Source organism: Prorops nasuta, unplaced genomic scaffold, assembly GCF_024137725.1.
Source record: "Prorops nasuta isolate Cenicafe-Biocafe unplaced genomic scaffold, Cenicafe_Pnas_1.2 PNAS00021, whole genome shotgun sequence".
In the NCBI taxonomy this organism is placed as follows: domain Eukaryota; kingdom Metazoa; phylum Arthropoda; class Insecta; order Hymenoptera; family Bethylidae; genus Prorops; species Prorops nasuta.
This window is the reverse complement of record NW_027116818.1, coordinates 4,053,152-4,069,387: the sequence shown is the minus strand read 5'-3', so window position 1 is coordinate 4,069,387 and position 16,236 is coordinate 4,053,152. Positions and strand designations below refer to the sequence as shown.

At 42.3% G+C, this 16,236-nt stretch overlaps 2 protein-coding genes across 6 annotated transcripts in view; one reads left to right on the top strand and one right to left on the bottom strand.

Moving 5' to 3' along the window:
* The window catches only part of LOC136780933 (nucleolysin TIAR), a 439,848-nt gene that overhangs the window by 146,806 nt on the left and 276,806 nt on the right, over window positions 1–16,236 (top strand). The gene's annotated exons all lie outside the window — the stretch shown is intronic.
* LOC136780852 (aminopeptidase N-like) lies at window positions 681–4,727 on the bottom strand. The gene is made up of 11 exons (XM_066739401.1): window positions 4,189–4,727; window positions 3,623–4,096; window positions 3,364–3,547; window positions 3,121–3,268; window positions 2,959–3,040; window positions 2,458–2,888; window positions 2,084–2,361; window positions 1,570–1,763; window positions 1,172–1,480; window positions 1,026–1,095; window positions 681–939 (listed from the first exon to the last, which is right to left on the bottom strand). Exons 1-11 carry the CDS (start codon window positions 4,692–4,694, stop codon window positions 778–780), a joined length of 2,838 nt encoding a protein of 945 aa, XP_066595498.1. The 5' UTR covers window positions 4,695–4,727; the 3' UTR covers window positions 681–777.

The following is a 16,236-nucleotide window of genomic DNA, read 5'->3' as shown; positions in this document are numbered from 1 at the left end:
GAATGAGAAAGTTGTCGCGTGCAGAAAAAGTTAAAGTAACACGTTGACCAATACTTGTGGGGAGATGGTTTGGTTGACCAATACGCTGCTGCTTGCCGCGAAACAGTGGTCACCGAGGCTCGCCGAGTATCGACAAGTACGAAACGCTCGCGTACTTTTATTTTCGTCGTATCGTTGACTTTTATGGGGAAAGTTGGACGTCGAGTGGGACGAATCGTGCGAGCTCCTGATAAGACACGAGAGAAACCTTACGTGTGTACGTACCGAATGCAGCAACGTTTACGGAAAATTGCACATTGCAAAGACGCCGGTTTTACACCAGCACAAGGCGCACCTATGCACTGACCAAAGTATAGGGGGTGGAAAAATTGTCGTTTTAACTGAAAATCCTAACATTTCTTACCTCATCGTATAAGATTTCTAATAAATTGTGCTTCGAAGTATAGAAACGCGCAATGACACGAGGAAAAATGTGACAGTAATACGTATATTGTCCGAGTATCTGGGTGGGCTGTAGGAACTTTCACTAATTTATCGAATATAGTCTATAATCTTTAAACAGTCATTTTAATTGCTAAAGTATGTTGTATGACTTCACTCAATCAATTTATTCAAAATAACGTAAACATATTCATTATTTCGGTATTTTTTTGTTATTGGGAATATAAGTCTGCGTAGGATACAATAATTATGTAGGTTTATATATTTCGTTTACTGTTTATACATCTGTCATATATTACTAATCTTAAGCGATACATTTTATTGCACAATGCACATTCACAATATTACATTACTATCTTCAGGATCTTCAAATTTTCCAAATTTCATCCAGTCTGGCATTCGAGTATAGAGTGTTTGAGCACTTATCAAAAACTTTTCTCTCTTATAAATTTGCTTTAACGTATCCTCGATGTTAGCTGCTTCTAGAATTTGTTCAAGCTAAAAAATAAAATATTTCATCAGAAAAAGGAATCCATAATCATTTTCTCTGTTATTCGTGAAAATGTATAGTTTCTAATACTTACTTTTCTCAGTTGATCTATTCGATAAACAATTTTTACAAGAGGTCCAAGAATATCGTGCGGATTGCTGAAGCTATAAATAAAAATGATTACCATTAGAAAGTAGGAATAAACATACATAGAATGGAAAAATTAAAAAATTTGATTACTATAATAACAGTTCCTTCATGTGTCTCTCCACAAAGTTTAATATTACGTCAGAATTGATATTTCTGATGTAACATAAATTACTGAAGGCTACAACAGTCTGATTGTTTTTGACAATAGCTGAATCCAGTGATATCATCATTCTTAAATAATCTTCGATGATATTTGGATCTTCGGAAAGAGAGAGGAAATCCAGGAACGAGCTTTCTGGATTTTTTAGATATAAATCATAAACCTTGCTCCAAATAATTTGATCTGCTTTTCTTAGGCCACAAGAAAGTATCCACCTTTCTTTATCATCCAACGAATCACTGCAAGTTTTTAGATCACAGAAGTAAAACAGATAATACTATTTTTGGAATAACATTAATAAGTATTAGAAAATTATCTTTTATCTTACACGCTATCAATTTCAGTATTTCGTAGAAACTCTATAAGCTGTTGTTGAGCAATAACTTCGCATTTTGGATGACCAAACTTGCAGGCTGCTCCTAAAATTCTCCATCTCTCAAATGAAAGTAACGTATTTTCATTTGGTTGTTCTTCATAACCTATTTCATTGACCAAATTATTCACAAGTATTGCAATGTAGGGCTAAAAAAAATTAAAACACATCTACAAAAATTCACATATTATATGGTATCTTGGAGGGATTGTAACACCTTAGCGTTCGGAAAATATGTAACGAAATATGTTTCTTATTCGGTTTTCTTTTATAAATTGTTCATAAAATTTTAATTTGTATGTGCATAATAGAAAGTTTCACATAATTTTAATAGCTGCATCAAATGAGATCTTTGTTTTTCTAGCCTTATTTCCGAGTGCCTGAGTGCTTCAACTCCTTAATAATAAACTCTAAGAATCTAACAAATATTTATACACGTTTTATCATGATGATTCTTATAATTCATTACCTTAATTATTTTTGCCCAATTGGGTATATTGATAAGATCCCCTAAACTGTAGAAATTATCAAAAACATTTTTCCAAACGATGTAACTACTTTCACGACCCAAATAATTGAAAAGTTCGAAAAATATCGCTGGTTCTATCTTATCTCTTATAAACATATCGAAAGCATCATCCATCAACTGTACACGATTATTTACATCTATATTCACGTAATCCTCGGAGTTCATATATTTTGCAATTTTCAACCAGTTGTCGTTATCATAATTCACACGATAGTAGCCTGTAAATATATAATTTTCATAATAACTTTTTTCAATCCATCTAGAAACTGAATATTTTACTATTAAGGAATATATATATTGGTTTATTGTTTAACCAGTTCGTTTTAAATTAATAATCAGCCAGTCGCTTGGTAAAATGTCATTGGTATACACAGTTGTGTTTCGTTGTGTGATCCAAATAGTCGGTATGGTAGATGTAAAATTTTGCTTCAAACGCGAAGTAATACTGATAGGCACGGTCCATAATTGTTTATCCTCCTTTTCCATTTCAGTAAATTCTTCGCTACCCTCATCAACAGGATCCTCGTAAAAAACTTTCCTTCGATAGAATTGCTGCGTGATATGTAGCTTCACGGTATCACCAGATTCGTAACTACGTCTCACTGTTATTTCGGGATAACGTTTCTGCTTTATCCAACAATTGGCAAATTCTTTAACATCAAAATTGCCAAATGGAACTCCAGAGTCGTCAAGAGCTTCTTGTAATTCGTCCCAAAATTGGTCTGGAGTAATATTACTCACGTGACTAAAAAAAGGCAAAAATGCGGTATAATTTAAATCTTGTGCTAAATTTTGACATATTATTGATGACTTACTATGGTCGCAAAAGTCTCAAAAGCCTTTCCTGATAAACTTCTTTAGAAATGGTATCCCAAATCATATTTAATATAGATGGCACTGAAATCATTTATAAAATTGTTAATAATATATTTGTTCCACGTTATAATAAATATTTTATACAAATAGTATATTTTCACTCTTTAGCAAAATCATTCTATCATATAAGCTTCCTTCTTTATAATCTGTAGGCTCTATAGCTGGCCAGTTTCCATATGAATCTCCCTGAAGATTGGAAGACATTCGATAGCTTTGTATAGCATTCAACCATCCCCATTCAGTTAAAATCTAGCGAGCAACACAATATTAGTTTTATTGTCGAGATACTATTAATTTTCATAATTAATAATAAGCAACTGTTTGTAATTAATGTAATGATTTACCTTCTCCACTGCATAATTTTCGAAATATTTCGGCAGTGCATGATGCAGCCATTCATAGTTCCATGAATCTAGACTAAAGAAATTACCGTACCACTGTTGTGCGAGTCCGTTAGCAATCACCTGTAAAGGCCATAGTTTACCATATAGTCCATATTTCCCTGTATCGGGTAGAATCATTGTTTCTCTGTAAACATAATATTTTTATTGTATGCGTATTCACATACAAAATACTATGATGCAATGTCCAATGAATAATTACCTGTACAATAATAGATGCAATTGGCTCGACGGGCCAAAGTAATAATTTCCAATATAATATGGTATAACAACAAGGTTTATCTTCGGTGGCTCAATAATATCTTTAAATACACTCTGGAACTCTTTGTCGACACGACTTATCAATTTCATCGCTTCCTCCACTCTTTCTGGATGATTGTAGCCCTTCCTGACCCACATATTAATGCTCCCATCCTCATTAGAATATTGCTCAAATTCCCCTACCACTACTGCTATATTATAGATTGATATATCTTTCGTCGTGTCGAAGTGTTTCCAAATTCTTCCATCATTAGGATCGATTTCGCTCATGTGAGATAATTTTGAGTTTGTCAGTACTTCCAAGTTGGGATTGTGCTTAACCGAAATCCTAAATGTAGTCCGTATCGCTGGATCATCCCAACAAGGGAACGCCAAACGTGCAGAATCCTTTACGAAATGAGTCGCGGCGTACCAGCTGTAACAAATTATGGGCTATGCATTAGATGTTTCACATGCTTGACGAGAAGGATAAAAAATCGAAGAGTAAAATTAATGGACCGTCCTTACTGTTTCTTGTTTTCGTCGTCCACAAAATAGCTCTTATAGAATCCAGATCTGACACTGTTGCGAAGACTTCCTTGATACTCGATTGTCAGGATTCTCCACTCATGCATTTTTGCAGGCAACAGGATGTTATCGAAAGACAGGATCAAAAGATCCTTTTGTATGTCGTAGCTGTGCTTTGTTGGTATTACTACATTTGTAGCATTTATTCTTAGTACTGTAGCTGTTTCGTTGATAGTTAAATTTTTTGAGTGCAAAATTAATTCCGACGTTGCCTTAAGTATTCTGAACAGAATTGTTACTTTTCCATCATAAACTGTGTCGTTTTCATGCTCCAAATGCGGCACTAGCTCTATTTCGTAATGTATAGGTTTGATATCGTTTGGCAGCTGATAATCCACTTGGAAGTTTTGCTCTTCGATGTCCTTCGACTGATTTTCTAGTGCCGGCTTGCATTTTACAATGGCCAGTGCGAGGCACAACACTACCAAGCCCTTCGTAGCCGTCATCCTATGAGACTGGATGACTTCTGTCGATTTGAACGAAGTACTATTCAAGATGAATCGTCTTGAATGAGACCAAATTACAACGAATTGTTACAAATTGCCCTGGTCATTCTCGCACAGTCGTCAATTGATGATTTCGTTAATCCTCTAGTGGGATATGAAATGATCAAACTATTATTAGTGTAGTATTTAAGTACATTGATCATTTTTAATATTAATAATCTTCATTAAAGGTTATAGTCCTGAAATGCGAAAATTTGTGCAGTTGATTGTTGATATTATTATTGATTAATGTTCAGATAACAGTAATAATAATAATACACGCGCAGGTAATGTTGCCAAGTTACATGAAAAGCAGAAAGGCAGTATAATGCACTTTACATTCGAGTACGATATTGCTAAATCTGCAACTGAAAATATAATCTAAAATTAAATCCAATAAAGTACTATCATATTGTTCATTCTTTCTATAAGACGATAACAAAAAAATCCGACATATTTCTCTACGTATTAAAAAAAAAATACAATGTAATTCGTCTGTATAGGATTTTAACTTTTTCAGTAAATTATTGCTTATTTTAACCGTATACCTATATAATCTTTTTTCCTTGAAAAGTTATGACAAACATATTATATTATTGAATATTTATACGAAAGTGTCCATGAAATTATTCTTATATAATGCTGGTAATTCTTGTTGGAATTGTACAAACGCGAGTAATGTAATTGTGTTACGATTAGATTGATCCAATTTACTTATGGTCACTTTTAGAAACTGTAGGAAACAAAAATTTATTCGCGGAGGACCGAATTATTCAAACTCAATGTTTAGCCTTTATAAAAAAGTTTTACACAATTTCTCTACTCTTTTTCATCCAGTGCTCCCAAACTAATGAACGTAAGATATGTCTTAGAACACTCAAGGGCAATGCCAATCCCTCCGTCGTTCAACACAAATCATCTCAATGTGTTGAATTAGCTGAGATTATAAGGTGATCACGTGCTCGACTAGTGCTTGCTATCAAAGTTGCCGGTAATTGCAGCTCTTTTACAGTCAATTTAAACCAAAACACAATCACGTATCACATGTACATATACGGGATCCCGATTATGTCCTGACAGTGTGTAAAAGAGCAATTTTTGGCAACTCTGCTTAATATTCGTATTACTTGGACGATTAGTTAAGTGTGATGATGACTTACTTTATTCTTTAATTTCTCTTTATATAAACCTATATTAATATTTACAAGTAAAGAATAATGGAATATACAGCACTATATTAAAATGCTTAATATTTACCTACCAGCTTATTTTATAAAAGTGTATTGTTATATGGCAGCCTGTGCTAATTGAATCATTTACTTTAAATATAACATTTATTATGTTATTCATATTATAATCACACTTGAAAATTCCCAAGAAAAAATGTTGGATCGTTCGAAACATTCTTATCCGTTTAGTTGAGCTAGCGAAAATCTTTCGCTATAGCTACAAGAGGAAAAAAAGTATGATTTTAACCAGCAGGAAATTACTACATATATAGTAGAGAGACGCTGTCCGAGCAATGTTGAATAAACGAGCTCGCGTGCCTATGAAGAGAGGGGGTGGTGCACGGGGTTGCCTAGGCATTCGGAAAAATGAAGGAGCCTCTCTCGCTTTGCCGTTTGGAAAACGAAACGCGAGGTTGAATCACGGGGCGACTAATGGCCCGGAAGAGTAGGACGAGGTGGGGGTGGGTTCGGCATGAAAGGGTGGCACAAGGGTGAAGAGGGAGATGAGCCAGAAGCATCGCTGAAAAACAGAGAATGTATGTGTGTGCGTGATAGAGAGAGAGAGAGAGAGAGAGACTCGAACCCAACCACTCGACCCTACTTACTTCAATAGCTTTCTCTTGGCTCGTTTGAATAAACTACGTCTACTGCACACACAGTCCTGACTGGTTTCACAGCGGCGCCTCTTCCGCTTCGAGTTTATAAAATTCGCCAACGAGATTGTGTGCGAATATGTCTCCCGCGAGGACTGCTCGTTATTCGCACTGATTCTTAATCACTGCCGCCTCCCGGGTACAGCACCGCGACTGTGCAGTTTGTTTGCATTCGTTATAAACCCGTATGTGGTCGAGGTCGTTAAATTAATCGTTTTAATTTTCCCAACTCGCGCCCGATTACTATACGTATTTGTACTACCAACGACACACTCCGTGCACCTACAAACTCTCTCTTTATCGCCTTTTCCATATAATATCTTTGTATATAAAATATCGGAAATGATAACATTTTGCAAAAATGCGAATTAATAAAAGTAACAATTATTATGGAGAGGAATAAACTTTTCCTCGTGATATATAGAGTAGTGCTGGTGCATGTATGGACTGATCGGTATCTTGGATGAGTTTTTATTATATATACATGCATAGATAAGGGGAAGGGGTGTGGTGGAAAATTTATCGGGCAATTCAAAAGCGCAGTCTTGCGCAGTTTCACATTTACACAATATCGCGAATACGTGCATGAGGGTATAATAGATCGCCGTCAGGTACATATACCAGCTTCCACCGACGTCAGCCTATTTTCGTGGTTCATCCGGCCTATAGTGGGGAGGTTGGGAGGTGGAGAGGGGGAGGAGGAGTAGTGCGTTCCTGATATCGGGGAATCCTTTTTTCTCACGAGCCTTCCCGGGTTCTTTCGGTGGTACTGCTCGGTGAGAACTGGGCTGCGAAATTCCCAAAGTCTGCCTCTGAAGTATTTATGAAGCTGTGCCCACTTTTCCGACTGCCCCATTCCAACTTGAGACTCCCCAACGCCATCCCCTCTTAAACCTTCTTTTCTCCAGCTTACACAGCTCCCTTTTCTTCAAATTTAAATACACTTACTTGCTTAAACCGTTCAAAGCAGATAAAGAAAAGAAATCTTTATTTTCCTTTCAAGTTTCCCAGAGCAATGCTATATACGAGCTTATTTATTTATTATTCCATCAAAGACCGCTCTAATTGCTCTTCGCGAGCTTCTTTCCTCAACTTTTAGTTTTCATCGAGAGAGGCAGGAAGAAATACAGCAAAAAATACGCGAAACATATCACGCTCTCCCTCGCGTTCTCCGCACCTATATCTACCCTCCCTCCCCCTCCTATAGACTACTCTCTTTCTTTTTTCGCCGTTCTCAGGTTACACGCGGCTAATCTTTATCCGATATCTCGATCTCCGAGAGAGGCCTGCTTATACCATTCGAGGTAAAGGAAGGTTAAGGAGGCGGTGTGGCGGCGGCGGCGCGTTGTCGACGATGAAAAAGTGCAGCGGTAATGCACGCTAGCATGCCAGTACTGGGGCACGCTGCTGAAAGTGAACTCGTTGGCGCATTTAAGAATTTCAAAAGCCATGCAGCGATCCAGACGGAAGCGATTTTTCAGCTTTCCTTGGATTTTGGGACATTTTTAGTTAGATTTCAGCGCGGGGGACGTTTAAAAAATGAGAGATCATTAATGAGAGTGAGCGAGCTAGACGCAAAAGGGGTGGGTGTGGTGGTGGAGGAGGAAGAAATGGATGAAGCGGAGGTAGTAGGAAGGGTTTACGCGCAGGAACCATCTCTCACACTTACGAGGGCAGTGGATATTATTTTGCTGGATGTTTTCATATACACTCGTGGCGTGGCAGCGGGTTTATACGAGGGGTGGGTGGTGGTAGAGCTCAGCTGCTGTAAAACAGAGCATTATTATCCTTCTACTCCATTACCCAGGACACTGGCGAGGCTGAGAAGCCAGCCGAAGAGTCGTGGGAGAGGGGGGGGGGGGGGGGGGGGGAGAGACGCGGGACGAGAGGATGCCTCGGCAAAAACCAAAAACCCGAGCAACTACGGGCAAGGGCCATTGACTCCAACACTACTGCCTTTCAGACCTCGACGTGATTTATCTCCGGATTCCTGGTCTTCGACTTCCATCTCTCGTTCAACCGACTCGCGTCGAGTACCCCTTCAGCCCTTTTCTCTCCAACACCTTTCTCGCTTTTAATATTCTACAAACGCCCCCACCCCTCACTCTCCCCCCTCTTGGCTCGAGCATCTTAAAATTGACGTTCGTCAAATATTTAGACAACACAATGGATACTCCAAGAATCCACCACCCTGTTCCGGTGGGACCAAATATAATAAATAGCGGGCGTATAATAGGTAAATATATATAGTATAGCTGTGTGTATATTCATAGAGAGGTGGGGGAGTTGTATTTCTAGAGTAAAGCACGAGCTATGCAAGTGTTTCGCGAGGGAATAAAAATGTATAACGACGTTAATTCCAAGGCTTTGCCTGCCAACAGTTAAGGTTACGATGGCAGCGAATATACTATATACATATATATGCTGGGAGCAATTACCAAAGGCTTAATGACTGCAGAATTAGCTTCCCCGTAGGCCGTAAAACGGAGCGCGGGTAACAAGAGTCTAAAGGGAAGAGAGAATAGGCTCTCGTCGAATGAGAAGGCTCGCGGGAAGAACTAGTCGCGCTCAGCCGGGCCGCCTCTCAATATAATTAAATCAAAACTAGGCTGATTAAGAAACCCTAGATTACCCAGACGTGCCACGGCGTCGTCTCTCGGCAAGAGCGGAAACTTTCCATGAAGTGAATTCGCCCCCGTCAGGAAGTACCCGGCGGCGTCGTCAAACGTTGATGAAGTATGTGCTCGCACGGCCTTGGAAAAGTTTTCCGTGACCCGAGCAAACACCGCAGACTCCCGATATTTCAGGAACTCACCCTCTCTCTCTCTCTCTCTCTCTCTCCCCTCCCCTCCTCTTCACTTCCTCTTTCTTTCTACGCGGCCCGGCATAATATCAGTCTGCTCGAATCTAAGCATATTTAAGCTGGAGCCAAGAAGAAATATAGGAGCGCTACATGCCGGAAAGGCTTGGCAGGGTTACGCGCACCCTACTTTTTTTATATACTCGCGCTTCAAGCTTATGAACATGGCGCGCAGAGGCATATGAATAAAGTGCCCAAGTTTTTGCCGCGTATATCATCCGGTAACGTTCGCGCTGCTTTAAACCGTTATTATATATATATATATATATATAGCATAGACCATTGCGTATATGCTATATTATATACGTGTACATACAGAAGCACCTACTCTGAATTATCGCACTATCGACTCTCTCTCTCTCTCTCTCCCCCTCTTTAGCCGCGCAAGCCAGCTCCGCTCGTCTTGACAAAATAATTAAACATAAATTTGCAGAGTGCAAAAAGCGAGAGTTTGTTGCTTTTTGCGATTGGTAATTAGTGGAGCTATATAGAGGGACGTCGCTGAGGGGCTGTTATTCGAACGGTGATGCACGGTCCCCCAAAGTCCCACGCGTATCCACACACGCATTGGCCCGATGTACAATCCTACCCTGTTCCAATGATTCGATTCGACGCGCAATTAATCAGGCTGCTGCGATTTGCGTATCAGCTTCGTCTCTCTGTATAGGGGCCGAGCGTCTCTCTCTCGAATTTCGTTGAAAATTCCGCGAGCATACCCCCCCTCCCCCCTCCTCCTCCTCTCCCACCACAGGGTTGCATCAGGAACCCTCGACGAAGAGCCTCGAGCAAACGGAGCATTACGTCTTTATATACGGTACTTCAAACCGGAGCCGGAGGTTTTTATTCCCGAAGCCTAATCAAGAAGAGTAAACCCAGGAGTGACGAGTGCCTTGAGGGGAGCGAGAGAGGGGTGTCAGGAGCGGGACTCGGCTAGAAAGGAATCGATGCATTACGGAGAACAGTCGTTGACTGGAAACGAGCCGGGAGTGGATAGAAATGAAACGACAGGTGGATAGAAGAAAGGAGGAAGCTCCGAGTGGAAGTGAAAGGATCGAGTTGGCTGGGAAGATCGAGTGAAACGTATGTGTGTGTGTGCGCGCGCGTTTATCGGTACGACGTACAGAGAGACGTATGTGGATGAAGGAGGAAGAGAAAAAAATGAGAGAAAGCGAAATTGCAGGGTAGCAGAGGTATATGGTGGGGTAGTTAGCCAATCGCGCTGCACAGCTACACCGGATGAATATCAATGAGCGGAATCACCCATCGCGCTTCACAATTTTCTTTCTTTCTTTCTTTCTTTCTTTCCACAGACCATGCACACACACACACACACACACAGCGAAACTTTAACCGTACGTGTGAGTTTCGAGTCTTTACCTGTGCTCGCGAGTCGTCCGGTAGCAGTTTGTTTACGCAGGGGATTGATTGAAAACGCGGCTGGCTTCTCTCGTTGCTTAATCCGGTTAGAGACAGTAAACTGGGGCACGGCTCAAGGAATCCGTTTCCCAAATCTGGACTACGTGCACGATTTTTAACGAACCTGCACCCGAGCTCCGGAACTGCAGTGCTCGCGAAACAAAACTATTTGGCTTATTTGGAAATCTTTCCTTTCAGGTTTCTGTCATTATTTTCGGGACCCTGTCTCTCTCTCTCTCTCTCTCTCGCGAGAGCGCGCGAGCGCGAGCGCCACCCCTAATGGGAAATTGAATTTTCGAACGGTAAATTTTCATTGAAACGTGCATGTGTGTGTTTTGGAACGAGCGAGTGTCTATTTCGATAAAATGAGATCGTTGAAAAGCGTGTAGCGGGCTGGCAGAGCAAACGAAGCGAAATGGCGAAGCTAATAGGCAACCCTGGCCTCCGGCGAAGTGAAAGAAAAGCGCGTTAAAATAGGTATAGTCAGTGGCAAAACATCGGCAATAACTGGCGTACGTGTCTCGCTTTTCAACGGAATCTTAAGCTACCGGCTTTTGTAACGCCTAATGTTCCTCCGCCTTCCCTTACACACTGGAATCACGAGTGTTGCCTACTCTCCCAGCAAACTTTCCACCTTCCAGATATTATCAAGGAATTTCCTGAAAATTCTATTAGCAGCAAAAAATCGTTTCTAATTACGAGTCTTAAAACGGAGGAAAAGTATATAAAAAAGTAGCTTTATTTTTGGGCTGTGAAATCCACTTAGTTTATTTATACAGTTACGAAGCAAGTGAACGACTGTAAATACCGAACCGTTCAATGTCCGACATATGCATGATTTTTCTACTGCAATTTACAAGTTTCGTTTCGATGATTCGATCAACGCTTTTTCATAGGATAATCTATGAGACGAATTAAAAATATTCCTTCTTCCGCTGTCACGATCGAGCGAACGAAAGATTATGAGAATTTGGATGAAAGGGAGGGGGGATAAAGGCGCGAATGGGCAAGCAGCGAGGAAGAATAAAGAGCAATAAGAGTGGAACAATCGGAAGGTCTGTTATCTACGTAATGTGTCCAGTTGACGATCGGGTATGGGAGGGAAGGAAAATGCCTGATCGAATTCCTCGATCTTCCCCTTGGGGAAGTTGCGTCCTGGAGAGGAAGCAAGCTTTGCAGGATGTGATCGCGCCGATGCGACCTATGTATAGTCGAATGAAATGCGCCAGACTCGGATGTCGTGTCGAGGATTTAGAGACGCATACCAGTTTCCGCGACAAGACGTATCTGAAAAGTCAGAGCCCTCTCTTATCTTCCGTTCACCTTCCATCCATTCCCTCTTAATGGATGCGCGCTGCCTCTCCTACTGCGATGCCTCCTTTATTATCAGCCAACCGACAAGAAAAAGAATAGTAAATACCAAAAATCTCTTTTATACTCGTTAAACGATAAAGCTAAAGAGAATCGGGAGAACCTTCCGGAATAAGGAATATATAATAGGATTTTTCGATCGAGAGAAAAAGTAATTGAATTCCATATAGCTGAGGGAAGCTTCCTAGAGACTGGCATGAGAAATCAAAGGTGAGATAGAGACGGTGGAAGAGCTTCAATGAAATAAAACATGTCGTGAGTGCTTCCTTATCCGAAGTGATCCCTTCCTTGGGAGCTTATCTCCGCATTTGCAAGGCGCATACACGACTACACACGCCTATTTACTCCAAAAAATATCTATTTATATATTTGTATCTATGTGTGTGTGTGTGTGTGTGTATGTATGCTAGGCGCACGCTTCGTCACGGTAAACTAAATCAAAGAATTTCGCGGATTTGCCAGCGTGCAATCTCTGCGTTAGCTTACGAGTCTACACATGTATATATATATATATGTAGTATTTTATGGAATACTTTCCTTCAGCTTTTTTCTCAGTCTGAAATAAGTCTGCTGCGTGAGAAAAAGCTCTCCTCCGGGTATTACCGATCTTTCAGCGACCTCCTTTCTCCATTGCTCGTAATTCTCGCACTACTCGTTATCGTTTCTTATCTCGGTTAAGCCGTATTACTCACCGTACACGCGACTTATCATGCTTCTTCCCAGCAAATAGCTCCCTATTTTCCGTAGGAGATCCCTGGCACGCTGCTTTACTATCGAATTATACAAATAAATTCGATCGGAAGGCGCGCGCGGTTCGTCAATAACTGTTTTCTCTTCTCCAGCTTGCTTTTATTTACCATTTTCCTCTTTTCTTTTACCGTCCATTGTTAGCTGAGATAGACCTAGATGGCGTTTATATACGTGCATTATACAGATACGGAACAAGAGAAGAGAGTAAAATGGAATGGGAAAGATCTTTGTGCAAGTTGGCGTACAATAGGTCCACGAAAGTCAACTCCTGCTGCGCCGGAAGTCGAATGTCCGCCATCTTGCCAGTCGGATGTGCATTCTAAATGTCTCGCGAGATTTGTATATATGTATATGAATAGTATGCGCGTCCTCCGTGTCTCTTCAGCCACCACTCTAGCTCCATTTCCCTCATCCAAGCCCCACGCGAGCGACTTTCTTCGCCGTTTCGTCCTTTTTCCCCAGGAATCGAGCGCGCAGCCAAAAACCTCTCCTCCCACCGCACAATCGCGCTCCGCGTAGCTATACGCCATTCCGCCATTATCAACGCCAACTTTTAATACTGGCATGGACACGCGCGTACCGGTTGGTCTGGGCGCCACCTCGTCACCCAGTGTGCGAAGGCTGACTCCTCCGCTCGTTCCTCCTCGCTTTCCACGCTTTCCTCGCTTTCCCGAGCAACCCCGTTATAAAATTATCCGGCAAGATTTTCGGTAGCAGCCAGCCGTGCGCCAGTAATTTAAAATTGAAATTCGAAGAAGTGTAGTCACAGGCAATTGGCAGCTTTACGTTGGCGCAAAGTGCCAAACTTAAAACGTTGAATGCAAAGTGGTATCTTGGTCCCCTCCTTGTCCCACGCCGCTCGAGGCCACCCCCATCCACCAGCTTCATTAGCAATGTAGTCACGATACTCGGCTAGTAGTCCTCGTCTCCCACCACCCCTTACCCCTCTCTCTCACTCTGGTCGTCTTTACGAGACAACGAGACAGCCACGCGGCGTAACTTTATCAAATTTCATTACGTAACTCTTTCACCCCCTCCCCCTCTCCCCTCTTCCCCTACGTCTCGTTTTCCACGATCTTTATCCCCGATGTTTCATCGCTCCCTGCTCCGGGGAATTTGATCGATGGAATTGGCTCAATCCATCAGGCAGAACTGTGAGCGATACCGTTCGCCGACACGATACACACAATGACAATAACAATCGGGAGAAGGAGGAAGAGGAGGAGGGGGGGGGGGGGTGAAAAAGAGAAAACACGAGTCGAGCTTGCTAGAGAACGGGACCGACGCGACGCCAGTAGAGATATCGATGACGAAGGTGACGCAGGCGAGAGTCGAGTCGGCGAACGACGCTCGCTATATGTACAATATAGGTATACTCCACTGGCAAAACAAAACGTGGAATGAAAGGAGGAAAGAATAAAATGTCGCGCGCGCGAGCACGAAAAAATGATATCGGCCAGGATCGAATAATATTCGTTCGTCCAGTGGAATTCAGCAATTAACGGAATACACACAGCATATCGATAATTCGTACGATGAAATTCCGATATTGGAGATCGATGAAGAATCGCTGGCCCGGTTCCGCCTACAGGACATTGCCAATGTATATGGCGAGAGCGTCGATGGGATGTAATGGCTGCTTTCACCAGCGTTTCCATCCTTTTTCTCTCACTCCCTTTTTTTGCCAATTAGAATATTAACGATTTACCGTCGAAGCTTTCCGGCGAACAAGCGAGTGAGCGAGCGACGAACGAGCTTGTAGTACGTGATAAAGTTTTTTTTTCCTCTAACAAAGTCCCTGACCGTTTAAGATATTCCAGTCTGCCGTGCCTGCTGGGGTTGCTTAAAGCGTCCTTCGCATCAGGGAAGGCCACTCTCTCCTGATATCCCCAGGGATGAAATGCTACGGCTACGGCTCTCCACTTACGCCTGCTCTGTGCTCCACGCGAGTCTTATCTCCTTTTCCTCCAACTCCCGTAGGCTCGCCACACGACTCGTCGCGATCTCTCTTTTTCCCCATTTCACCTCGGCTTACCTTTATATGCCTTATCCCTCATCCTCCTCTGCTGCTTTCCTTCACCCAAACGTCCCTTCTCGACTCCTTTGTCCGTCCTAAAAAACCACTTCATCTTCCGCCCCTTTCCAACTCCACATTCTATATATAAACTTATTAGGAATCTCGATCGGTGCAAAAAAATCCCTTTGAACGTCCTTATCGCGTCGGCTGTATCGAAAAGCACACTGCGCCGCTTTGGGGGAATAATATATTTTTAGGGGGGAAGGGGGGAGTTTCTTGGTGAAAAGATAAAAATTAATCTCGACCGAGGAATAACTCGAAGCTGGAGGGGCACGAGTGGTGAAAAGTATGCGACTCGAGGGAGGAAAAAGGGTAGAACGCGGCGAGGGCTGCTGCTGGATATAGGGCTACTATCAATATTTGGCGTACATTGCGTCGTCTTGGACCAAGAGTTATGGCTGAGGGGACGCTGGGGAGCCCCGAGGGGCCGGAGGGGGCGCGGCGGAGGGGAAGGCAAGACTAGGGAATTGTAATCGCGAAGGTGTACTTGGAAGGTGCACCCTTCTCTTTTGGTCGCTGTACGTAGCTTCGTATCTCGAAGTTCAATGTTTGCTCAGCTTGATTCATACCCCTTGGTCCACCCCTCTTTGTCCGTGCGTTGCACTCCGCCGGCGACGTAGACTGTATCTGCCTACACACTCCATGCTCTCCACACCAGCTTCTCCCCCCTCCCCTTTTCACTTTCCCATTTTCTCTCTCCCTCTTCTCTTCGGCAACCCCGAAAGCGCGCGCGCGCGCGCGCGCGCTCACGCACACACACACATACACACACACCTTCAGGCTCCGTGTGTGACCTTTTACGCGGGAGGTCATGGATTTTCGAGACCAGTGTCTATATGGTTTGCCGAAGAAACTCCTGCTACCCCGGCCTGCCAACTAAAATATTCCCACACGCGGTTCTCAGCTGCCGAAATTGTCTCGAATCTCCTTGGATTTTCAATGTAAAACTGGCAGCTGCTCTTTGATGGATTATACTGCAGGTTCCACGTACCACGATATACTACAGGATTGTTCTTTTTATCCGACGGATACTCCGGGCCCCATGATAATGGAAAGATTGGATTCAATTATCGTAAGTAGTACTGGCAATTTAGTTTCGTCCCGTAACTGAAATCTTTCCGGACAAGGGGAAAAGAATATGCGAGCT

Coding starts and splice junctions, on each gene's coding strand:
- LOC136780852 (XM_066739401.1), bottom strand. CDS start 4,694: ATGACGGCTACGAAGGGCTTGGTAGTGTTGTGCCTCGCACTGGCCATT. Junction 4,097..4,188: donor GACGACGAAAACAAGAAACA/GTAAGGACGGTC, acceptor AATTTGTTACAG/CTGGTACGCCGCGACTCATT. Junction 3,041..3,120: donor TAGAATGATTTTGCTAAAGA/GTGAAAATATAC, acceptor AAATGATTTCAG/TGCCATCTATATTAAATATG.